The sequence below is a fragment of the Carcharodon carcharias genome, chromosome 17 (assembly GCF_017639515.1).
Source record: "Carcharodon carcharias isolate sCarCar2 chromosome 17, sCarCar2.pri, whole genome shotgun sequence".
Taxonomy (NCBI): domain Eukaryota; kingdom Metazoa; phylum Chordata; class Chondrichthyes; order Lamniformes; family Lamnidae; genus Carcharodon; species Carcharodon carcharias.
The window spans coordinates 66,716,079-66,743,498 of NC_054483.1; the positions used below are offsets into that span (position 1 = coordinate 66,716,079).

At 41.2% G+C, this 27,420-nt stretch overlaps 1 protein-coding gene across 6 annotated transcripts in view; it reads left to right on the top strand.

The window, feature by feature from the left end:
• shtn1 (shootin 1) overlaps positions 1-27,420 on the top strand; it is a 94,042-nt gene that overhangs the window by 26,919 nt on the left and 39,703 nt on the right. For 5 of the 6 annotated variants that reach the window (XM_041209017.1, XM_041209016.1, XM_041209019.1 and 2 more), the window contains 4 exons: positions 16,665-16,826; positions 17,615-17,792; positions 18,684-18,781; positions 23,130-23,211. In XM_041209017.1, the coding sequence (XP_041064951.1) occupies positions 16,665-16,826; positions 17,615-17,792; positions 18,684-18,781; positions 23,130-23,211 (520 nt within the window). The remainder of the gene's footprint in view (positions 1-16,664; positions 16,827-17,614; positions 17,793-18,683; positions 18,782-23,129; positions 23,212-27,420) is intronic. The other variant, XM_041209015.1, reaches the window with a different exon arrangement.

A 27,420-nucleotide genomic window follows, 5' to 3' on the forward strand; every position in this document is an offset into this window, starting at 1 on the left:
TAGATTTGGGAGCCTGCATAGGATTCACAGGGTGAAAGAAGATCAAGAACCACATCTGGTTCGCCTACTGCCACCCTGGCACTCATATCCTAATTCCACCCACCAGCCTGGGTTCCATATCCCTTAACACAGTTGGCTAGCAAAAATCTCCATCTCAAGATATAAAATTATTAATTGATCTAGCATCTGCTGTCTGCTGCCTCTTGTAGAAGAGAGTTCCACATTTATATTAGCCTTTGTGTGAAGAAATGTTTCCTATCTTTCCTCCTGAATGGCTTGGCTCTAGGGTTCCCAACCCTCCCATTTTGGGTGGGAATCTATTTGGCATCCCAGCATTGCTACTGGCGACTCGGGAGAAACAGTTTGTGTATGCGTGGAAAGAGAGCAACACAAACTCTGAGAAAAACAGAGAAGAACAAAAGTAGAAGAGAGAGAAAGAAAAGACACAAATTAGGGATTGAGATCAGATGGGAAACCACGCAATGAGGGAGAGAAATAAGTACAAACTGGGCAGAGAAACAAAAGCTCAAGGGAGGAAGAGTTCATGTTAGTCTGAGATGTGTATTGTTGAATAATGTGTTTTATTAGAGGAATTAGGTGTTTTTGCTGCTCCCTCAGAAGTGAACCTCACCGCCTTGAACCTATTCTGTACCCCTTCCAAGGCCAAAATATCCTTTTAGACGGCAGTATAGTTGGTAATGTTGCAGGACTAGCATCTAGGAGGCCTGGACTAATGCTGTGGTAACAGAAGTTCAAATTCCACTACAGCCGCTGATGGAATTTAAACCCCATTAAATAATAAATCTGGAAAAAAATTGCTAGTCTTATTTATAATGATGATGAAACTACTGGCTTGTCGTAAAAAAACAACCTGGCTCATTCCTTTAGGGAATGAAATCTGCAATCTTTACTCGGTTTTATGTGACTTCAGACCCTCAGCAATATCGTTGCCTCTTAACTTCTGTCTGAAATGTCTGAGCAAGCCAATCGGTTGTATCAAACCACTAAGAAAAGTCAAATAAGAATAAAACAGGATGGAACCCCAGCGTCAACCTAGGCACCAGAAATTACAAAGGTGCATCTTGCCCTGTCGATCCTGCAAAGTCCTTTTTATTGATGTGTGGGGATTTGTTCTAAAATCAGGAGAGCTGGCCATGAACTAGTCTGGCAACAGCCTGACCTAGTCATACTCAGCAAATTATACCTTACAGCTAATGTTCCAGGCTCCTCCGTCACCATCCCTGGGTATGTGCTGTCCCACTAGTAGGACAGACCCATTAGAGGTGGCAGCCCAGTGGTATACAGTCAGGAGGGATGTGCCCTCGAAGTCCTCAACATTGATTCTAGACCCCAAGAAGTCTCATGGCATCAGGTCAAACATGGGCAAAGAAACCTCCTTCTCATTGCCACCCACTCTCTCTTAGCTGATTAATTAGTACTCCATGCAGAACAACACTTTGAAGAAGCATTGAGGGTGTCAATGGCACAGAAAATCGGCTGGGTGGGGGACTTCAATGTCCATCACCAGAAGTGGTTTGGTAGCACCACTACTGAGTCCTGAAGGGTGTATCTGCCAGACTGGGCCTGTAGCAGGTGATAGAACTAACAAGAGAGTAAAATTCCCTCAACCTCACCAATCTACCTGTTGCAGATACATCAGGCCATGACAGATGGTAGGAGTGACCACTGCACAGTCCTTGCGGAGATGAGGCCCCGTTGTCACACACAGGATACCTTTCATCATGTTGTGTAGCAATACCACTGTGCTAAATGGGCAGGTTCAGGACAGATATATAATAGCTCAAGGGGTGCCATGGGACAGCAGCAGCGGAATTATATTCCACCAGAACCTGTAAACTCATGGCTTGGCATATCCCTCACTCTGCCATTACCATCAAGGCAGGGGGCCACCTCCGGTTTAGCGATGAGTGTAGGAGAGCATGCCAGGAGCAGCACTGGGCATACCTAAAAATGAGTTGTGATTCTCATGTGAATCTAGAACACAGGATTACGTGCATGTTAAACAGTGGAAGCTGCATGCCATAAACAGAGCTAAGCAATCCCACAACCAATAGATCAAAGCTCTGCAGTCCTGTCACATCTAGTCATAAGTGGTGGTGGACAATTACACAATTAATTGGAGGTGGAGGCACTAAAAACAACTGCATCCTCAATGATGGGGAAGCCAGTACATCAGTAAAAAGGACAAGGCTGAAACATTTACAACCATCTTCAGCCCGAAGTGCCGAGTGCAAGTACAGCAAAAAATTAGGAAGGCAAATGGCATGTTGACCTTTATTGTAAGGAGATTGGAGCACAAGAATGTAGGAACGTAGGAAACAGGAGCAGCAATAGGACATTCGGTCCCTCAAACCTACTCCATCATTCAACTAGAAGAATCATGGCTGATCTTCTGGTTCAATGCCATTTTCCTGCACCATATCCCTTGATGTCTTTAATATCTATAAATATATCAATCTCTATCTTCAACATACTCAATGACTGAGACTCCACATCCCTCTGGGGTAGAGAATTCCTCTGTAATCTCAGACCTAAATGGCCCACCTCTTATTCTGAGACATTATCGCCTGGTTCCAGAACCACCACCACCACCCACCACCCCACTACCCCAGTCAGGGGACGTCTTGGTACAATTGTACAGAGACTTGGTGAGGCCACACCTGGAGAACTGTGTGTAGTTTTGGTTTCCATATTTAAGAAAGTATATAATTGCATTGGAGGTGATGCAACAAAGGTTCACTATATTGGTTCCTGGGATGAAAGGATTGTCATATGAGGAGTAGCTGATTAAATCTTATTTCTTATGTTCCTATATTCTTATCCATCTCAGCCTCCTCCTTAGTTCCGTACAATCGTACATGTCAATCTTCAGACAATTCGATTCACTCACATTCTATCAAGAAATAGCTGAAGGCACTGGATACTGCAAAGGCTATGGATCCTGACAACATTCCGGTAATAGTACTGAAGACTTGTGCTCCAGAACTAGCCACACCCTTAGTCAAGCTGTTCCACTATAGTTACAACACTGGTATCTACCTGACAATGTAGAAAACTGGCCAAGTATGTCCAGTACACAAAAAAATGACAAATCCAATCCAGTAAATTACTGCCCCTTCTCCTTCTACTCTTGATCATCAGCAAAGTGATGGAATGTGTTGTCACCAATGCTATCAAATGGCACATAGTCAGCAATGACTTCACTGGTACTCAGACTGGGTTCCACTAAAGCCACTTAGCTGCAGGCCTTCTTACAACTTTGGTCTAAACATGGATAAATGAACTGAATTCAAGAGATGAGAGTGACTGCCCTTGACATCGAGGCAGTACTTTATTGAGTGTGGCATCAAGGAGTCCTAGCGAATTGAAGTCAATGGGAAATCTCCGTTGGCTGAAGTCATTCCCAGCACAAAGGAAAAAGGTTATGGTTGTTGGAAGCCTCAGTCCCAGGATATTCCTGCAGGAGTTCCTCAGGGTAGTGTCTTCGCCTCAACCATCTTCAGCTGCTTCATCAATGACCTTCCCTTCATCAGAAGATCAGAAGTGGGGATGTTCACTGATAATTGCAAAGTACCATTCAGCACTCCTTAGATAATGATGCACTCTATTCCTGTATGCAGCAAGACCTAGACAACATTCAGGCTTGGGTTGATAAGTGGCAAGTAACATTCATGCCACACAAGTGCCAGACGACCATCTCCAGCAAGAGAGAACGTACCCATTTCCCCTTGACATTCAATGGCATTGCCACTGAAAATCCCACCATCAACATTTCTGGGGCTTAATATTAAGGGTCGCTTGAGAATCAGTCGTACTCGCCTGGCCGGTGAGAGCACAGCTGGGGCATCGCAGAGGACCTGACCTCTCTCCTCCTAAGTGCAGACCCAGAGTTCTCCACCTTGGAGAGTTCGACCTTCGATGTCCGCAGCATTGGTCTCAGGGTGCACCGGCACCGTTCATGGCTCAGCCACCTTCGTTCCCGGCATAGCTGTCATTGGATTCCTAAACTAACCTAACTGGAGCAGCTGTATAAATAATGTGGCTACAAGAACAGATGAGTTCCTGGGAATTCTGCAGTGTGAAACTCCTAACTCCCCAAAGCTTGTCCACCATCTGCAAGGCACAAGCCAGGAGTGTGATGGAATACTGTCCACTTGCCTGGATGTGTGCAGCTCCAACAACACTCGGAAGATTGATACCATCCAGGATAAAGCAGACCTCTTGATTGGCACCACATCCACCGCTTTCAACATTCACTCCCTTCACCACTAGCACACAGCAACAGCAGATTATGCCATCTACAAGATGCACTGCAGCAACTCACCAAGGTTCCTTCAACACACCTGCCAAACCCGTGACCTCTACCATCTAGAAGGACAAGGGATGCAGATGCATGAGAACACCACCTGCAAGTTCGCCTCCAAGTCACACTTCATCCTGACTTGGAAACATCGCAATTCCTTCACTGTCACTGAGTCAAAATCCTGGGAGTCCCTTCTTAACAATACAGTGGGTTTACCTACACCTGATGGATTGCAGCAGTTCAAGGAGGAAGCTAACCCCCACCTTCTCAAGGCCAATTAGGGATTGGCAATAAATACTGGATTCGCCAACAATGCTCACATCCCAAGGATGAATGAAAAGAAAAAGCTGCAATGCCCAGGACTGTACACAGAGCAGCAGATGTGGTCTGACTAGGGCTTTGTACAATATATACACATTTTATTGCATAAAACGTATTATGTAAGAAAGCTTACTCCCTGATGTTCTTGTCCTAGATATAAAGGCTAACGTTGTGTTAGCCTTTATGATTTCTTTTGTATTTGACCACTAAATTTTAGTGATCCTTGGACCTTCACTATTTTTTGCTTTTAACCATTTAAAAAAAATCTGAGATCTGTTCTCTTATTTGGTCAAAAATGGATGTCCTCATACTTACCTGCATTGAAATCCATCTGTTACAGGGTTGATTATTTATTCCATTATTGCTCCCATTTACACTACTTACTCTGCAAAGAATCTTTATGTCATCAAAAATCTTGGATATCTGTATCTGTTTCTCTATTGTGAATATTTGAGACTCCAGCACAGATCCTTATGGGCACCACTAGTCCCTTAGCTCTAATTCAGGTATACACCCATTATCCCTACACTCTGTTTCCATCCCCAACCAATCTCTAAGCCAGGTCAATAGTTTGCCTTCAATTCCGTAGACTTTTAGTGAACAGTCTCTTGTGTGGAACTTTATCGAGTGCCTTCTGAAAGTCCATATCTACTACGTTAGTTATTCCCTCAAAAAATTCAGTTGGGTTCATTCAACATGATATAAACTTTACAAAACCATGTTGGCTGTCTCCTAATTAGCTCAACTTTCTCAAAGTGTTCAGACACTGTACATACTTTCTCCACAACATATTATACAGTGCAAGTTTTGAGTAAACAGGGCAAACAACCTCTATCAGTTAGTCTACGTCAGACTTGGGGATGAGGTGAGGATATCCTTATTATATGGGCAACTTTGAGAACAATAGGTCCAAAGTCACTTGTTCCTCCCAAGCATGGCACATTTATAATTTTTCATGTCTCAAATTGCTCTGACACCTTCTGAAATAAATCTACCTTTCATTTGATCTAATCAGTACTATCTGCTTCTGCTTAGGGAGCCTGTTTCTTCAATTTGCCACTCGCTTATTAAAATAATGTTTCCACAGATTTGTTTTTTTAAAAATTAATCCCTGCCTCCCCCTTCAGATACAGACTTTGTCCTCTGGTTATATTTGTTCTCCTAGTTCTGGACAAATTAAAACTGCTTGTTTGTGTCACATTATCCAGTCCCTTTAGATTCCTAAAGACATCAATAATATCAGCTCTCAACCTTTGCATTTCAGTGTGAGTATGTCTGGATCACACCATTACTCCTCATAATCTAATCCTCTGTCTCTTCAATCATTCATTTTTTAAATTCTTTCATGGGATGTGGGCATCGCTCGTAAGGCCAGCATTCATTGACCATCCCTAATTGCCCTTGAACGGAGTGGCTTACTAGGTCATTTCAGAGGGAAGTTATGAGTCAACTACATTGCTGTTTGGAGTCACATGTGAGCCAGACTACATAAAGATGGCAGATTTCCTTTCCTAAAGGGCATTAGTGAACAAGATGGGTTTTTATGACAGCTTCATGATCACTATTACTGAGACTAGCTTTGTTACTAGACAGATCTGTTACTGACCAAATTTAAATTCCGCAAGTTGCTTATGGTGGGATTTGAACCGATGTCCTAGAGCATTAGCCTAGGTCTACTGGATTACTCGTCCAGTGACATTACCACTACACCACCATCTCTCCTATAGTTATCAATGGTGTGTGCTGGCAATCCATATTTCATTTTAGTTCTGGCAGGTATGCATGCAGAACAAAAAGTCAAATACAAGAGAAATGTGACTCCAAAGCTGCCTTATGTCTTTCTGGGTGTACTTGGTTCAGATACTAGGTGTAAGTGTAACAGCATTTCATTTCCATGCCTCTCCCATGTTAATGAAAGTCACTGAAAATTACGCTTTTAGAAAGAATAGATAAGGCAGAACCAATAGATCTTGGCTAACTTTATTCATTTTTCAATATAAATGATCCTAAAATTTATGTAATAAAAATGATTGTGACTCTGGCACAATTTACTAATACTTCAACATATATAAATGCATTTTGATTAATAAAAAATTACTTGTATAGAAAATTGTCTCATGCAGCAATTTATATTCATTGATTTTTACTGTGTGGACTGTAAACAAGAATTTGTAACTATGACTTATTAATGACGACCCCTGCTCTCAGTTACTGATGAATTTTAAGAAAGTCTGTAATTTTACAATGTCTGCTTCATCAGAGATGCATTATTTTATGAGTGATTTTTTTTTAGCTCTAGTATGCACTGCTGATTGCACTCTAGCTTACTCATCAGTAAATGGATTGAAGCAATTGTGTGCAAGGGCAAGTTGCCTTAATAATATATGCAATTTCAGAGCTTTTTTGACAGATATTGTAGAAATCATACCTTCCAGAAGCTAGATTTGATGATATTAACTGCATACTTTTCCAATGAGTTAACTCAGTTCTTTGATTGTAATGATATATTGCAGTCTATTAACATGTCTTCACAATATGATTATTTCAAATATTCAGATGTTATCAAGGAAAATTATGCACAAGGTTATTACACTACGCTGAAAATAGTGCTTTGGATTTGAAAATGTTATGCATTAGAAACTGTTGTGTCAACATGTAGAATTTAACCCTGAATATATTTGCAGATTCAGTCAAAATCCCTGTTCGACAAATATATCACCTGAGACAGAACATTGATGTCAGTTGTAGCATCCAAGAGTCAGAATTTTAGAGTAGCCAGTTTATCATTTAAAGAAACTTACTATATGCTTCATGTATCAAGACCTGGACAACATCCAAGCTTGGGTTGATAAGTGGTAACTAATATTTGTGCCACACAAGTGCTGAGCAATGTCCGTCTCCAACAAGAGAGTCTAACTATCTCCGCTTGACTTCCAATGGTATTTCCTTTATCAAAAATCCCACCATTGACATCCTGGGGGTCACCATTGACCAGAGACTTAACTGAACCTACGACATAAATATTGTGGCTACAAGAACATGTCAGGGACTGAGTATTCTACAGCGAGTGACTGACCTTCTGATTCACTAAAGCCTGTCCACCAGCTGCAAGACACAAGGCAGGAGAGTGATGGAATATTCTCCACTTGCCTGGATTTGAAGCTAATCTTCCTGTCCATCTTTCCCCTCTTTTCCTCAACCTCTTACTTATCTTCACCTCCTGCCGATACTTCTCCCAGCTTCCCTTCAACCCTCTCCTGTCTCCCTTCCTTCCTGTCTGTCTTCCTTCTTTTTCTCACACCTTTTCTCTTTTTCCTCTTCCCTTCCTCTCCTCATGCCTCTGCTAATCCACTTTTCCTTCCTCATAATCTCTACCCTTTTTTTTAGATTGAATGCAATTGCCACATGCCCTACAAGCTGGCTTGACCTGAATAATGCACATGGACTTTAGTTTGTGATCAATACCACAGAAAATTGGCTGTCGTATATTACATTTGTGTGGACTTCCTGTCAACTTTTTTCTATTCTGCATCTTGTTGCCTATGGAGATGCTACAGAGCCACCACTGGCAAGAGGACATAATTACAGCATAATGAGTTTATATAAACAACAGCAACTTGTATTTAGCGTAATAACACATTCCAAAATGCACAGGAGCAATATGAAACAAAAAATAGTATTAAGCCATGTAAAGAGATATAAGGTCAACTGACTAAAATTTGGTCACAGAGAAAAGTTTTAAGGAGTGTCTTAAAGGAGGAAGAGAGGGAGAGTTGAAGGGAGGGTGTTCCAGAACTTAGGGCCTAAGCAATGGAAAGCACAGCCACCAGTGGTGGAGTGATCAAAATTGGGTATGGTTAAGAGGCCAGCATTAGATGAGTGCAGATACCCTGAAGGGTCATGGGTGAAAGAGATTGCGGAGATAAGGAGGAGTGAGGCCATGGATTTGAAAATGAGAAAGAGGGTTTTAAAATCAAGACTTTGCTTGAATAGGAGGCAATCTAAGTCAGTGAGCACAGGGGCAATAGGTGAATAGGACTTGATGCTAGTTAGGACACAGACAACAGAATTTTGGATGGCCTTAAATTTATAGAGGGTAAAATGTGGCAGACCAGCCTGAGTTGGAATAGTCAAGTCTAGAAGTAACAAAGGCACGAATGAAGGTTTCAGTGGCAAAGTTGTGCAATGTTATTGAGGTGTAAATAGACAGTCTTAGTGGTGGCACAAATATGAGGACTTCTCGGGATCGAAAATGGCACCAAGGCTGCAAACTGGTTTAGTCTCAGGTTGCCAGGGAGAGGGAAGGGGCTTAGTGAGGATCAAAGACAAAAGCTTCATTCTTCCTAATGTTTAATTGGTGGAAATTTCTGCTCATCCAGTAATGGATGTTGGATAAACAGTCTGATAATTTTACAACTGTGGCAAAGTTAAGAGAGCTGGTGGTGAGGTAAAGCTGGGTGCTTTCAGCATACGTGTGAAAGATAATATTATGGTTTTGGATGATAGCACTGAGCAACAACATGTAGATCAGAAATAGGAGTGGACCAGAGATAGATCCTTGGGGACAGTGGAGGTAAAGGTGTGGGAGCAGGAAGAGAAGGCATTGCAAGTGATTCTCTGGTTACGATTAGATTGGTAGGAATGAAACTAGTTGAAAGCAGTCCCACCCAGCTGATGACAGAATAGAAGTGTTGGAGGAGGATGGTGTTGGAGCTAAGGGCTGACAAGTCCCTGGGTCCTGATGGACTTCATTCTAGGATCTTCAAAGAAGCGGCCAGTGAGATAGTTGATGCAATGGTTTTAATTTTCCAAACTTTCCTAGATTTGGGGAAGGTTGCAATAGCAAGAATCAGTAGGGTTTTGTGAGAGGGAAATCATGTTTAACCAATTTATTGGAGTTCTTTGAAGAAATAACATGTGCTATGGATAAAGGGAAACTGGTGGATATATTGTACTTAGGGGCAGAATTTTTCATATGGTGGGCGGGAGCAGGCGCGGAGCCGACCGCCGCCCATGATCAGCTCCGCGCTGCCATTTTATGTGGGCGGGCCAATTAAGGCCCACTCAGCATAATACGCAACTGGTAGCACTTAGTGCTACCCGTGCAGGCGGTTGGGGGGGGGGGAGTCAGGGCCTGCGCTCTTTCGCATGCAACAATCTCCGTGAGGCACAGAGCTGCCTCTGGGGGATTGAATGGATATTAAAATAATTAAATAAATGATTCAAAAATGTATTTAAATATGTCCCCTCATGTGACATGTTTTTATTTTTCTGAAGATTTATTTATTTAACAAAAGCTTTAGGAAACCTCATCCCGCTCTTGGGCTTTTCGCCTGCCCACCAATCTTAAGGTTACTAATTACATGAATTGCTTTCTTAATGGCCTTAATAGGCCGTTTACATATCATCGGGCGCGTAGCTGACTCCAGCGCATGCCCACCAAACGAAATATTGCGGGATTGTGCGATGTCAGGATGCATGCCCAACATCATCGTGCTTCATTTTACACATTAGCGCGCGGGCCCACCCCCACACGTCGACTGAAAAATTCTGCCCTAGATTTCCAGAAGGCGTTTGATAGGTGCCACATCAAAGGTTATTGCAGAATATAAAAGCTCGTGGTGTAGGGGGTAGCATATTGGTATGGATAGATGATTGGCTAGCTAACAGGAAGCAGAGAGTAGGCATAAATGGGTAATTTTCTAGCTGGCAAGATGTAGCGAGTGGTGTGTCATAGGGATCAATGCTGGGACCTCAACTTTTTACAATTTGTATAAGTCACTTGGATGAAGGGACTGAAGATATGGTTGCTAAATTTGCTGATGATGCAAAGATAGGTAGTGTTACGACCCATCCCCAGGTGAGGTCCCCCCAATTTGATAATTTCCTGAACAGGACCCCAATTTTGTTATACTCCCGGGTGAGGAGGAATAAGCTGGCTTCCCTTCTTTATTCAATCCCCTCAGTTGGTTGCAACAAGGTCAATTTAAAAGGGATCCCTTGCCTCGTGGATATCTTTTCCTCGTCCAAACTTTTTTTTTAGAAGGAACCAATTTAACCAGGCTTTCTTGAGTCAAAGAAAGAGTAAGTTTATTAGTTACTAAAAACCTGAGAAAAATAATAAAAATGCAACACACGTATACACAGATTTGAAATGAGAAATTAACAGTCCACATAAAAGTTTAATGAAGATATACAATCAGTCTTTGGCTTGTCCATGAGGTATAGATGGAAAAATGTCATGGCTGTTAAGTTGGGTGATTTGGGTAGAGCTGACCTTGACACTTTTGCAGTTGATTTGGGACACTCGGTTCTGCATGGATAGCTGAAGACTCTATCTTATTTCCTTTTTTGATTGTGGTTTCTGATGAGCCTTGCCACCAGCAACAGAGAGAGAGAGAGACTTTGCCTGCCATTGGAGGGGTGATTAGTTGGTCATCTTCTTGCTGTCACATACAGTACACCAGCTTTTTAACTGATTTTTCCCTGTCTATCCTGGAAAGGAGAAAATTATGACTTGCACCCAGAGTCCATGTTCTTTTCATCTCAGACCATTTATACATTCTGAGATATAAGTCAACAGGAGATGGATTTCGGATGTCGGCTGAGACGTGCAAATCAGTCTTTTGTCCCCACAACCACAGGAGATAAAAGTTCAATCTTTTGCACCTTTCCTATCTGCCTTTCAACTGTCTCTGCTTGAAGAAGGCCATGACACCTTTCAGGTGCGACATTCCATGTCCTCTCAGGAAGAGTCAGTCAAGTATAATCCACATAGGAAATTTCCAGAAAGTGGTCACTTTACACTATCAGCCATCTTTTGCTCGGTGTCCTTGCCTGTATTTCTTTAAAAACACACAAGTCTTCCTTAAAAAGTTCAATATGCCCATAGCTAATTCATGGCTGTAATTAGTTTTTACATGACAGTAGGAAGTAAGTTGTGAAGAGGACAAAAGGAAGCTACAAAGGGATGTAGATAGGATAAGTGAGTGGGCAAAGAGTTGGCAAATGGAGTATTATTTGGGAAAATGTGAAATTATCCATTTTGGAAGGAAGAACAAAAAAAGAAGCATATCTAAATGATGAGAGATTGCGGAGCTCTGAGATGCAGAGGGATCTGAATGTCCTCGTGCATAAATCACAAAAGGTTGGTATGCAGGTACATAAGTAATTAGGAAAGCTAATAGAATTATTGTTTATTGTGAGGGGAACTGAATACATAAGTAGAGGGATTATGCTTCAGTTATACAGGACATTGGTAAGACCACATCTGGAGCACTATGTTACAGTATTGGTCTCCTTATTTAGGGAAGGATATAAATGTGTTGGAAGCAGTTCAGAGATTTACTAAACTAATATCTGGAATCAGAGGGTTGTCTTATGAGGGAAGATTGTGCAGGCTAGGTTTCTATCTGTTGGAGTTTAGAAGAGTAAGGGGTGACTTGATTGAAACATAAGATCCTGAGGGGTTTTGACAGGGTGGATGTGGAAATGATGATTCTCCTAAGGGTTGTGAGACTTTGGAACTCTCTTCCTCAAAAGGCAGTGGAAGCAGAGTCCTCAATATGTTTAAGGGAGAAGTAGATAGATTCTTGATGAGCAAGAGCATGAGAGATTATCGGGGTAGGTAGGATTGTGGAGTTGAGGTCACAATCAGATCAACCATGATCTTATTGAATGACAGAGCAGGCATGAAGGGCTGAATGGCCTACTCCTGATCCTAATTCATATGTTTGTACGTTTGGTGTGATCAACCCTGTCAAAAAAGCTGCAAGAAGGTTGAAAAGGACAAGAAGGGATAGTTTATCTTTGTCACAGTCACATAGGATGTCATTTGTGACTTCGATTACAGCCATTTTGGTACCCCACAAGGGTAGCTGATTGGAGGGATTCAAGCTTGGAGTTCTAGGAAAGATGGCCATGGATTTGGGAGGCAACAACACTAAAAAACTTTGGAGAGATAACAGCGGTGGGAGAAAGGGCATTGTTTGCAAGGACAATAGGTTAAGAGGTATTTTTTGAGGAGAAGGGTGATGATGACAGATTTATAGGAGAGAGGTACAAAACCTAAAGAGAGGGAACTGTTAACTATATCGACTAACATGGAGGCCAGAAGGGAAAGTTGTGCGGTCAGATATTTAGTGGGATTAAGGCCAGTGGAGCAAGAGTTTGGTCTCATGGGCAAGATGACTGAGGAACGGAATGGGGGGAAGATCGCAGAGAAACTAGAGCAATATGACTGTCCAGGGCTTGGCCAGGGAGAAACTTTAAAAGAAATTTGGTCAGGTGGTCTAGTGGAATTGTGGGACATGTCAAGAGGCAGCTGATTGGATGGTCTTTATCTTAGTGACAAAGAAGTAACATGAACTTACAAATTAGGAGCAGGAGTAGGCCATTTGGCCCCTCAGCCCTGCTCTGCCATTCAGCAAGATCATGGCTGATCTGATTGTGGCCTCAACTCCACGTTCTGCCTATCCCCAAAAACCTTTGACTCCCTAGCTAGTCAAGTCCATAAGTTCCTCATACTTATTGTTAGAGGTGAGGGCGGACGAGACAGGAAGGTGGGTTTAAGAAGAAGTTCTGCAGTAGAGAAAAGAAGCTCGGGGTTATCTTTACTTCCCAGGATGGTCTTGGAATAATGAGCAATTTTAGCAAATGAGAACAGGACCTGATGATGGTTTATGTGGTCCAGCCAGATCTGACGGTGGATGACTCAGTCACTTGTCCACCATATCCTTTCAGGTCTGCATTTCTTGGAAATGAACTTCCATTACAACTATCAACATAGGAATTCATAATGGCAGCATAAAAATAAGAACAGACAATATAGCTTTAAAATGGGGACTAAATTATTATTGCGTGTTTTGTTTTAGTTATCTCCTACATTCTATTCCTGTTTCATCTAAAGACTACATTTGGTCTGCACAATGTCACAGGAGATAATAAGAATGTATCAAATATAAAAGCTACACACTTATAGTTTTCACTGAATAATGAGCAGAGTTGTGGAATTTGATGTTAAAGCAAGAGTAGAAATTCCAGATACTACATAATAATACTGGATTTGACGCACCATTACAGATCAGTGACCTTGCAAATAACAATAGCACTAGTGCTGTCAAATATTATATCCCTGAGTTACTGTGAACAACAAAATGGAAAGAGATAATATACCTGACCAACCACAGACACAAACACACACTTTAAAACAAATTACATTCATGTCATGCCTATAACACAGAAGGCAATTTTGTGGCAATTCAGACGTGTAGGGGAAATAGAAATTGGACATTTAAGATAAAGATGAAAGTATTAAGAGTGTTGACCTAAAGCTTGTGTTTACAAGATGGTCTTGAATGAGTAGAGAGAGGTGGAGGATTTTATGAAGGTAATTCCAGAGCATGAGGCTGATGGCTTGACTGTTAGTGAAGTGGGGGTGGGGAGATGTGGGGGGAAATGAACAAGCTCCTGCAGTCTTTGGATTGAAGTGTTTGGAAAGGGGAAGCCGAAAGGCTGGAGGAGGTTACAGAGATAATGGACTGGATTTTCATGGAGTCGGGGAGACTCAGTGCAGGGGTGAAAATATTGGCCAGGAAACGATTCCTGGATTCCCGAATCCATTCCCAGGGTTTCTGATTTTCAGCAGTGACGTTTAAAGGTGTGAGCTGGTTTGGGTCACCAGACCATACCCTGCACTCCTGATCTGGCCAGCTCCATTGCATGTCCTAGTCCTCCACAATTCTCAGTTGGGCCAGCTTTTCAAAACCTCAGAGGTGTCATGAACCATAGTTTGGGTGAGGGAACCTTCTGAATTTCAGAAGGTCTTACTCTTGCCCCCCACCTCCTTCCATGCCAAACTATGTCACCCATCCATCACCCATGGCCCCTCATACTCTCTCTACCAAACTATGGCTCTTCCATAACAAAAATAAAAATACCTGGAAAAACTCAGCAGGTCTGGCAGTATCTGCAGAGAGGAACACAGTTAACGTTTCGAGTCCGTATGACTCTTCAACAGAACTAAGTAAAAATAGAAGAGGTGAAATATAAGCCGCATTAAGGTGGGGTGTGGTAAGGGGGGGGGGGTGGGGAGGGTACAGTTGGATAGAGGGCCAGTGATAGGTGGAGATTGCCAAAAGATGTCATAGACAAAAGGACAAAGGTATTGAAGGTGGTGATAATATCTAAGGAATGTGCTAATTAAGGGTAGAAAGCAGGTACAGATAGCCCTAGTGGGGGTGGGTTGGGGTGAAGGAATCAAAATAGGCTAAAAGGTAGAGATAAAACAATGGATGGAAATACATTTAAAAATAATGGAAATAGGTGGGAAAAGAAAAATCTGTATAAATTATTGGAAAAAATTATTGGCTCTTCCATGCCCATTCACCCACTATACACTGTGTATAGAACCAATTGACCCTATACTGACAATATAATGTGTTTAAAAAGCTTTAAAATACAAAGTCATTCATTCATAAAATTGCTTTCATTTCAGCCCAATAAAATTGTCAATCATCCAGACCCTTTAAGCATCAATAGCAGAAATTGCAAATATTTGAAATCTCTTTATCTTACTGTGAAATTGACAGAAGAGATCAGAGCTGTCAACCAAGGAATGTTTTTCCTGGGGCTGAGCTATTTCAGCACTCTAATGGATCTCTGGGCTCCCAGGAGCAAGGATGTCTTACTGTAGCTGTACAGGGCCTTGGTGAGACCACACCTACAGTATTATGTGCAGTTTTGGTCTCCTTACCTAAGAGAGGATATATTTGCCATAGAGGGAGTGCAGCAAAGGTTCACTAGACTGATTCCTGGGATGGCAGGATTGTTGTATGAGGAGAGATTGGGTCGACTAGGCCTATATTCACTGGGGTTGAGAAGAACGAGAGGGGATCTCTTTGAAATGTATAAAATTCTGACAGGGCTGGACAGACTTGATGTTTCCTGTGGCTGGAGGAACTAGAACAAGGGGTCACAGTCTCAGGATACGGTATAGGCCACTTAGGACTGAGATGAGGAGAAACCTCTTCACTCAGAGGGTGGTAAACCTGTGGAATTCTCTACCACAGAAGATTATGGAGGTCAAGTCACAAGTATATTTAAGGAGGAAAGAAATAAATTTCTCAACTCTAAAGGTGTCAAGGGGTATGGGGAGAGAATGGGAGTGTGGCGTTGAGATAAAGGATCAGCTTTGATCATGTTGAATGGCACAGCAGGCTCGAAGGGCTGAATGACCTACTCCTGCTCCTATTTTCTAAAGCTCTATGTTTCTCCCAGCCAAACCTTATTATGCTTTCTTGGCTGAGAGCTCAGACATCCATTAGAGTGTTCAAACACCTGTGCCCCAGGGAAAACATTGCTTGATTGACCCCTTTGGCTCTCTGATCTCTTCTGTCAATTTCACAACGTTTATTTACTCAAGATAAAGAGATCTCAAGTGCTTGCCGTTTCTGCTATTGAAACTTCAAAGCATCAGATGATTGACACATTTATTGGGCTGTAGTGAAAGCAATTTTTAGGAATGATGACTTTTTTTAAAGCTGTTTAAACATATCCTCTTGTCACTATAGGGTTCTTTGGTTCCATATAGAGTGAATAGTGAGTTAATGGGTATAGAAGTGTCATAGCTTGGCACAAAGGGCATGGGGGGGCCATGGGAGTGGGCGGAGGGTATGAGGTGGCATGGATGGGGCACAGGGAGTGTGTGGGGGTTGAGGGAGTGTGTGGGGGGGTTTGAGGGAGCGGAGGGCCTTACTATTTTCATTGTATCTGGGGCAAAGTCCCAAAGCACAGAGGGGGGCCTTTTAAACAGTCCGCCTCCACACCCTGTTGCTGCTTCCGAATTCTTTCTGGGCGAGGGCGGGCCAGACTTCAGCCTGCACCTGACCCCCCCCCAATGTATAATAGCAATTCAGTATGCAGACAGCTGCTTCTCAAGATATAGTTGCAGTTTCCCAGCATTTATGGCATGAGTTGTGCAACTTTCTGTCCAGGTGATTTTGTTTTTCATTTTTTCCAGGTATTTGTTCCCCCTTTATCAGTTGTTATAAAATCCAATTCGCGGACTTTGCATCTAGCAACAAAGTCACCTTGGAAGCCCTTTGCCTGTTTTCAGGCCTCTTCTACATTTCTAGGTATCTGCTGCACCTGGTTTCAGACTTCTCCCACCTTCCTTTCTGCTGTAAGTGAGCCATTGTGCATGTGCTTTTTATAGTGTCAGTGAATTGTTTTACTGCTGTGATTACAGGGTGCAAAAAAAATCTTCCAACTTAAGTTCTCCAGTTTTGTGCTTCAAGTCTCTTTCAATCTCCATGTCATTTGATCAGTTTCTCTTTTAAAATGTGCTATCATCAGATTAATTGGGAATCTCAAGATTTAGTGGTTAAAGTGTAGAAATCCAGACTCTCAGTGGATAACACCAAGGAATATTGAGAAGACTGTGTGTACATACAATGTGTATATTTATGTCCACTTGACCTCAAGCTCAATGCAGGTGCTGGTTTCCCTACCCTTCCCCAGGCTTCTGATGTGATTCTTGTCCTTCACTGGTTTTCCTGTACTAAGCTGAGAAAGTGCCAATTTAAAAAAAGGCTATATTTTATGAACATTTGCATTTCCTTTATATTTTGTCCTATTTCTTGAAAGCATTCCGTAAGATTGGTCAAGTACATTTTCAGAAAGCTGTGCTGACTGTTCCTGATTAATTCCTGTTTTTCCAAGTGCTTCATAATTTCATACACCATTAGAGAATAAAGTAATTTATAAACAACTGAAATAACACTAATGGCAGATAATTTTCTGGGTTATTCCTCTTTCCTGAGCAACACCATTGGAAATCTGTATGAAAACGTTATGATGAATATCGATCCTTTCAAAGTTGAACTCATTTTACACTTGGGGAAGAAAATTACTCTGAAGATCAGTGTTTAGTGAAAATGTGCTCATTTTTGCAGAAATTCTCACTTTCAGCTGAACAAAGACAACAAGTCCCTTAAAAGAATCAGCATGTTGTATATGGCCAAACTGGGAACAGAGACCATCCCTGTAGAGCTGCCTTTAGAGGAAGATTCAGCAATCAATGTGACAAATGCAACATTAGACAAAGATGCCAGATGTTCCTCAGTTGAATGCCAACAGCAAATCCAAGGTGAAGTATTGTAAAGGCAATGATATTTTATTAAAAAGAGAAATCCTAAATCCATCCATGCATTTCCTTGAACTTAAGAATAAAATATGGTAGCCATATGTTTTAATATTCTAATTTTTGGAGAACATTTCATATATATCTATGATTATGTCTTAATGGAGATTAGTTTTTCATCTTTCTATCAACGTAATCTACATGCTATGAAAACTGAAACAAATATGGATCAATTGTCTGAGGACACCTTAAGGACTTATTCTCACACTAGATTGGCTTCTTATTGCTGCTCTATAACTACAAATAATGTGGTTTTAAAATGTTTCCAGGAAGCCCATTAAGATTTCTAGGAACCTCATTTTTATTTGCTTTAATGTAGATAACATTTATCTTATATAAACAAAATTGAATCAGAATTTGGATGCTGCTGCACAGAGCACAAAGGCTCACTTTCTGTGCCCAAAGTACAATATGGAGCAGGTAGTGTAACTTGGCTGTCCCAGGTCCACATCACTGAAGAGTTACATATCAAACTGGTATGTAGACTCATAGACATTTACAGCACAGGAGGAGGCCATTCAGTCCATCATGTCCACGCCATGTGTAATGTGTACAATGTTCATTTTTTTGCAAAAATGACTGTTGCAAGAATGCTAAATTTACCATGATAAAGTGAGTAGTGCTCTTTGTTTGGGTTAAGGCTTATTCTTGGAGCACATAGAATTTTACTCTGGGTCTAACCCACATATACTGAACCTAGAAAAGTGCAATATCAACACTGTTCCATTCCCCTACACTGAGATCCCTCATTCTGACAATTGTAAAGATTCAATAAAAATTATAAAATAGGAAAAGAATGCTGCCATTAATGTAACTTAAAATGTTTCTAAAACATAGAACTTCGAGACAATTTGACAACAACATCGGAGGAGAAGAAGCAACTATCTTTTCATTTGGAAAACCTGAGAGATCAATGGAAAGACTTAACTGATAAAGTAGGTGCCAGATGCAGAAGAAATTTTACTGCCAAGTAATGAAAGATACTTGAAGTAATTATAATCTCAATGTTATTAGTGGATTTTATTAGGTGAGTAATGTCAACCTTAACTTTGAGTTAGAAAGTCATGTGTTCAAGCTCTAATCCAGAGATTTGAGCACATAATCAGAGCTAATGCTTCAGTGTGTAGTGCTTAGGAAGTGCTGCCCTCTCAGGGGGACATTAAAGATCCTGCAGCACTTTTGCCATGAGGAGGAATCCTGATGTTCTGGATACTTATCCCTCAACCCACATAATTAAAACACTTTATCTGGTTCATCTCTATTCTGTTTATTTGGATTGCATTTGCAAATATACTGTTGTGCTTCCTTCCATTACAACAGTGACTAAACTTCAAAAGTATTTCACTGGCACTTAAATGTTTTGGAATACTCTGATGTTGCAAAATGTGCTATGTAAATGCAAGTGCTTGGTGCAACTTTTCCTATTTAACAATAGCATGGCAGAATTTGATGGAAATGCAATTGTCTGCAGACAAAGATAATTCTTAATAGAATTATTCTCTTCATGAAACAAAAAGACTAAATGTCAATATTCTTTAAAATTAGCTTCTGAAGGATTCATTATATTTTAATACATCACCTTTAGTTTTCTCCTGAGTGTGATTTCCTCTTGTCAGTGTTGTAGTCTTGCCAACAGTTCCATTTTGTAACTTTAAATGAATTTGAAACATACATCATTAGTAAAAATATTGACATTATTGACATCTCAGGATTAAGACTATGAACAGGAGATGAACAAGAGACAGAGCTAAGAAGATATTGAATGTTTCTTAAAGATGGACCAATTAAGCCAGATGGAGTGCTGACATTATTGATCAGCTGATAAGCCTACCTTTTAGATGGTAGTTAACAGCAGGGTGGAAGACGCCAGAAGAAATATGGGTAGGACACAGTAACGAAAAGAGCATCAATTGATAACTGCTGTTTAGCTAGTTCCAAGTAAGCAAGTATGTAGTAAACTAAAAATAGAAATTGCTGACTATAACGTGGCTTATTGGTCAGAATCTGAAAGGTAAAGAGAAGTTAATATTTCAGCAGACTGGAATATAGAGAGTTGAAAAAAAAAAACTTGTAATATATGGAAAAATTAGTTAAATGTATATTGCTTAAAAAGAAACAAAAGATAATATAAGGAATTGTGAAGCCGGGGGAACATGGTGAAAAACTAGGAACTGTGGAAAAACAAAAACATAAGGTTGTACAAGTACAAACATCACAAAAAGCTAATGCACAGGTACAAACATAATCAAAACGGTTAATGGAATGTTTTCATCTGTCTGAAAGGGACTGAAATAGAGAATGAATTTATGCTTTAGTTAAACATAGCCTTGGTCAGTTTTTTTAATTCTTGGGATGTGAGCCTTGCTGGCAAAGCAGCATTTACTGCCCATCTTGAGCAAGTAGCGGTGAGCCACCTAGGACAGTGTGGCTTACTAGGCCATTTCAGAGGACAGTTAAGAGTCAACCACATTGTTGTGGGTCTGACATCATATGTAGGCCAGACCAGTCCAGACAAGCAGAACAGAATTTCCTTCCCTATAAGGCTTTAGTGAACCGAATTATTTTTTTTAAATTCAGTAGTTTCGTGATCATTATTAATGAGAATTTAAATTCCTCCAGCTGCTGTGGTGGGATTTGAACCCATGCTTTCCAGAGCATTAGTCCAAACTCTGGATTACTAGTCCAGTGACAGGAAAGATGCATTGACCTCAGAGAGAATGCAACACAGATGTGCCAGAGTGATCCTGGGGCTGGAAGGGTTAAATTCTGAGAACAGCTTGCATAAAACTCACCTGTATTTCCTTGAGGAGCTTATCATAATAAGGGGATTAATTGAGTAGATAGAAACTATTTCCTCTGCTGGGGAAAATTAGGAAAAGGAAGCACCAGCTTAAAATTAGAGCTAGACTATTTAGGTGTGCAGTTAGGAAGCACATTATTTATTCAAAATAGTGGAAATATGGAATTCACTTCCCCAAGCGTTGTAGATGTGGAATCCATCAGAATTATCAAGGTTGGAGTTTCGTTAGTTGAGGTATCATGTGGAAAATGGAGCAAAGTTGTGTAAATTGAGTTCAAGTAACATTCGCGGTACACAAGTGCCATGCAATGACCATCTCCAACAAGAGAAAATCAAACCATCGCCTCTTGACATTCAATGGCATTACCATCACTGAATCCCCATTATCATCATCCTGGGGGTTACCATTGACCAGAAACTGAACTGGACTAGCCATATAAATACTGTGCCTACAAGAGCAGGTCAGAGGCTGAGAATTCTGCAGAGAGTAACTCACCTCCTGACTCCCCAAAGCCTTCCACCATGTACAAGGCACGTCAGGAGTGTGATGGAATACTGTCCTGTTGCCTAGATGTCTGCAACTCTAACGAGAGTGGAAGCTGGACACCATCCAGGGCAAAGCAGCCTGCTTAATTGGCACCCCATCCACCACCTTAAACATTCACTCCCTCCACCACCGATGGCAGCAATGTGTACTATCTATACTAATATACTACAGCCAACGACCCACCAAGGTTCCTTCAACAGCACCTTCCAAACCCACAAGCTATACCACCTAGAAGGACAAGGGCAGCAGAAGCATGGGAAGACCACCAGCTGCAAGTTCGTCTCCAAGCTGCTCACTATCCTGACTTGGAAATATATCACCATTCCTTCACTGTCACTGGGTCAAAGTCCTGGAACTCCCTCCCTAACAGCACTGTGGGTGTACCTACACCACATGGACTGCAGTGGTTCAAGAAGGCAGCTCTTTAAGGGCAATTAGGGATAGACAATAAATACCGGCCTAGCCACCAATGCCCACACTCAATGAATGAATGATAAAAAAAAGTACAACGAACAACAACTTACATTTGTATAGTACCTTTAATGTAACAAAACATTCCAAGCCATTTCACAGGAGCATTGTAAAACAAAATATGACTTTGAGCCACCTAAGGAGATATTAAGTCAGATGACCAAATATTTGGTCAAAAAGGTAGGCCTTAAGAAATGTAAAAGAGAAAAGCGAGATAGAGAGGCAGAGAGGTGGGGTGAGAGAATGCGGGGGAGAGGGAGGAATTCCAGAGTTTGGTCCTAGACAACTGAAGGCACAACCATCAATGGTGGAATGGTTCAAACCTGGGATACTCAAGATGCCAGAATTTAATGAGCTCGGATATCTTGAAGGCTTGTGGGACTTGAAGAGATTACAGAAGTAAGGAGGCTGGGATGAGGCCACAGAGGGATTTGAAGACAAGGGTGAAAATTCAAGCAAGATGTTGTTTGGCTGGGAGCTACTTGGGCCAACAAAAACAAGGTTAAGAAGTGTATGGGACTTGGTGTGAATTAGGATGCAAGCAGCAGAGTTTTGGATGACCCCAAGTTTACAGAGAGTAGAATGTGGGAGGCCAGACAGGAATCCATTGGAATAATTGAATCTAGAATTAACAAAGTAGCAGATGAGCTGAGGCAGGGCAAAGTGGTGTGTTGTTGATGTGGAAATAGGCAGTTTTAGTGATGTGATCAGAAACTCATCTTTGGGTCAAATATGACCTCAAGTTTGTGAATGGTCTGGTTTAGTCTCTGACTGTTGCCGGGGAGAGGGAAGGGATCAGTAGCCAGGGAATGGAGTTTGGAGCAGGGACCGAAAACAATGGCTTCAGTCTTCCTAGTATTTCATTGGAGGAAATATCTGCTCATCCAGTACTGGATATTGGAAAAGCAGTCTGATAATTTAGCAATAGTGGAGGAGTCAAGGGAGTTGCTGGTGAGATAGAGCTGGGTGTCGTCAGTGCACTTGTGAAAACTAACACTGTACTAAGGGGCAGCATGTAGATGAGAAATAGGAGGATCCAAGGATAGATCTTTGCATGACACCAAAGGCAATGATGCAGGAGCAGAATGAGAGACCATTGCAAGTTATACCCTCCCTATGAATAGATCAATAAGAATGGAGCCAGGTGAGAGCATCCCACCTAGCTGGATATCAATGGAAAGGCTTTGGAAGAGGACAGGTCAGTGCAGCTCAAGAAAAGATCATCCATGATCTGATAGAATAGTAGAACTAGCTAAAGGGGCTGAATGACCTATTACTATGTTCCTAAATATTCGCTGAGGATGTAGAACAGATAATCTTGATCCTTGAATCCTCACTGAAAAAGTCTGGTTAATATTTTAATAACGTTCCCAAATGTATTTTAAGCGGACTTCCGTGAATCTTGCTGCCTGAGTAATGCTTGTATTTAATGTAATGAAATGTTTCTTTTTATTATTGTTTCTAGCTACAGAAGGAAGAACAGAGAAATATTGATCTGGCTGCTGAGGTTGATAAGCAAAGTCAAATTCTTGCCAAATACAATAAAGGTTTTGCTTCTTTTCTCTGATAAATCCATCTAATTAGACCAATGATTATTAAATCAGATATAACAATTACTGGTTTTTAGTACAAAAATGCAGTTAGACTTATTAAATACTGCTCTAAAGTATTTGTGTCTTAGCAAGAGTGACTAGATAAAAATCAGTAATTTTACTTCAACCTGTTTATTCTGAGCTATATTGTAACATGCAACTGTGGATTATCAATGAGTAAACATGCAATGCCTTTTCCTAATGGTTAATCTTTCACTGTTGACATCATTCTCAATTAATTACATAGGTTACATTTATTGTGATATGATGTATGTGTACCTTTAGGGTAGCGTACCTTAAATTGCTGTCAATCACCAACACCTCGACAGATTATGATATGGTAGTCTCATGACATGTATTCAGTTTAGAAACAGCAACAATAGAGATCAGAAGTACTATCCATAGTCTCCCAGTTAGCTCTATTTGTATATGATCTTACCATCAAATAAAGAACGCACATTATTGTTTTACCAATCTATGTCATGTGATTGGTACGTTTACGTTGAAGAGAAGTAGGTCACATGGTGGCAGCATGGTTTTGAAGATTTGATTGTGAACTATACGAGCCTCAACTCTTCATACACATCAGAAGAAAATGAGGCAAATATCAAGCCTCACCATGTGTAAGTGATTCTGTAGCTGTGTAGGAATCCTGCACTCTGTACCTTCATTCTGTGACATTGTTCCACCTTGCCAGCAGGCATCAGATCCTGGTACGGTTGTTTGAATTTCTGAGAGCTTAATCAATAAACGCCGACCTGCTACAAAGTTCAAACAGGAACAGAAATTCAATAGTTGACTCTGGAAAGTCTAACTTAGCAGAACTCACAGATAGAAGAGATTCCATTACTTCTCCTTACTGTTCCTACAGGAGGTCTAAGGAAGTTAAGATACTGTACATTGGGCTGGGAAGAAAAAGTACATCTAGTTACAGCTCCCAACAGCCAGAAGATGCCTGTAAAGACACAGCTTTTTTCACTGTATTATTTTACTTTTGAAGTCATAAGTTCCTATTCACACCTAAAATCACTGTTTTGTGGGCAGAGCTTCATCAATCCCAGGAAAAATCAGAAAGAGCTCAATAGCCCCACCATTGCAGCCAAGCAATAACCTAATGCCAGCCAAGGCTGTGGCCACTAAAGGTACTATAACTCAGGGCTGAACTAACTTTAGAAGCGCTTTAGACAGCCTGTAGAACTGTCAACATTTTCAGATAGCATTAAAGATCATGCAAAACATGACCACAAACTTTCCAACATTCAATTAGAAGGCAGCGGACCTTCTATCTGATTTTATTTTGCTCTTATCAACCAGATAAACAAGCCATTCAAATTAAAAATTGCTATAGGCAATGAAAGACTCCACAGACTGAACACTTCAGGTTTGTCTGATGGCCATCTTAAAAATCCAAATAAAATCCAACACTAGAACATCATTTACAAATGAAGCTCAACTTTAGAATACACTGTCTGGAATTCATGTCCTTTAGGCAATATCCAACAGAGACAATTAATCTCTTCATAACTAGATGCAGAGACAAGGGGCGTCATTGCGACTTTATGGCGGCAGAAGCAGACGACAGAATAGACTACCACAAAGTGAACGAAGCCATGCTACAGATTAGGCATAATTAGTCACCATTGGCATAGCAGTTAACACAGGGAAGCCTAGTGAGCAATGTGGCTGGTGCGGCCTCATACATGCACCCAGATATTGCCCAACTGTTAACAATGTATGCAAGGCAAGTGGATCCAGAGGATAGTGGAACACTGATGCAGAAAGCAAAGGTCAAAACAAGTGGTTCAACATCATGAGAGGCCGGACAGGTACAGCATCCCAACCAACCAAGGGCATGTACTAAAGATTGCCAAGACAAGATCCACATAACATCTAGCCAAGCTACACGTGAGATAATGAGGATGACTAAAACATCAATACACAAAGTGAGCTGACCTCCCACATGGCAAACATCAAAGAATGTATTGGCACAATGGTACCAAGCCTTTTCCACCATCCAGATTATATGCCCACTGATGGAAGGCCAGCATAATCTATATGCAAAATTGGGTGCAGGTGCAAATATCCTTGCACTTTGCGCATGGAAATGTACGTACCCACAGACATGGCAAGTGATGATTTAATCAACTATTTCCAAACTTGCTGTGTGTCATGGCTCAGAGATTCCATTCCTGGGAAACTACTACACTCAATTAAATTTCACAACTGTGGTCACCCCAGATGTTTTATATTGTGGACAGTGTGGGTCCAGTGCTCGCAGGCCTAATGGCGTGCAGTGATCTAACCCTGGTCACGAGTTGCAGCGTCAACAACTCGATGACAAAGGCAACTGGACACTCTAATCACTTCAGTAGATGACCTAACACTTCTGTACCCAGACAGGTTTGATAGGATTAGAAGTTTCAAGAGTGATGCAGTATTGCGTCTACATGAAGATACTACTCCATCCATCAATCTACCACACAATTGGATACGATGGAGAGAGATAGCATAGTCTGAAAAGTCCAGTAGATTGGTGTAGCTCCATCATGAGCGTCATCAAGAAAGATGGTTCTATATGCATTTGTTTAGACCCAAGGGGGATGAATGCGACTTTAAACTCATGCCCTCACAAAATTCCCACACTTGAGGACCTGAACCCCAAGTTTTTGAATGTCAAATTCTCCTTTAAACTAAATGCCATGAATGGCTACTGGTCAGTGCATCTAGGGAAGACATCCCAGGAGCTAGCGATGTTCAGTACTCCTTTTGGGAGATACTGTTTTCAGAGGTCAGGCTTTCTGTAAGCCAGGATATTTTCCAACAACATAAGGACAGGATCAAGTGTGTGAAATTCCAGGATGCATTTGCATAGCTGATGACATTAGCATTGTTGGAACAACAAAAGAGGAGCATGATCAAAACTTGCATCTTCTGATGGAAGCTGCATGCAGAGAAGATTTTGTGTTTAACAGTCAGAAATGCAACATCAGTGCAACACAGATCAACTTTTTTGGATCTATCTATTCGGACACTGGCATCCGTCCAATCCCTAGCAAGCTAGAAGACATCATGCAATGCCCAGTCGCCTTAGATTGATTAACTTCCTTTTACTCTATATACCTAACTTTGCCCAGAAAGCCTCATCTCTTCATAAACTTCTCAAGAAAGAAGTACCATTTGACAGGAGGATCACCAACATGTTTCTAATGACCTTAAAAAGTCATTAACTAATGGACTATCAACTCTTCACTTTTACATCCTGACTGAGGAGACTACACTTGAGGTTGATGCATTCCAAAATGGACCAGAAAAGGGAAACCTTTTGCTTTTACCATCAGAGGTTTGTACACTGTCCAGGCTAATTGTTCAAATGTAGAACACCAAACCTTGGCAACGGTATTCGGCATCCAGCAGTTACACACTCATTATTTAGAAAGAAATTGTTGTGGAAACCGACCATAAGTTGCTTTAAATGGTCTGGTACATACCTCTAACTGTGCACCACAAGATTACAATGCCTACTGGTCAAAATACAAGGCTGTGATTGTGATGTACACTACAAGCCTGGAAATTCCATGGTCACATCCAATACCCTAAGCTGTTTACCTAACACATCAAAAACTGCAGACATCTCCCAAGATCTGCAAGTAGAAATAGAAGACGTTCTGCATATTGACCTTATGCATTTTGGCCAATCTAAGTTCCAAGCACTGCAGCAGAAACCATCCAGTGATCCTGTTCAGCAACAATGGAAGACAGTAACTGGTAGATGGCCATAGTTCTTCCAGGACATTTTAGAGGCTGTAAAACCGTTACGGCTCTATAAAGATTAATTTGGAATATCTCAAGGAGTCACCGTTAAGTGAAAGCAAAGTCATCATCCCAGGGTCCACATGACCTGATATCCTCCAACAGTTGCATCAGGCACACATGGGAATTGATTGAACCAGCAGATTGGCCTGAGAGATGGTATATTGGCCAGGAATCCTCCAACACATCGAAATGGCTGTGAGGGAATGCGAGGCATGACAAACCTTCATGCCTAGCAACCAGAAAGAACTATTATTGTCTCATGAGATGCCCACACATCTATGGACTGGACTCACAACTGACCTCTTCAGTATCAATGGAGATGATTTCTTGATTGTAATAGATTAATTCTCC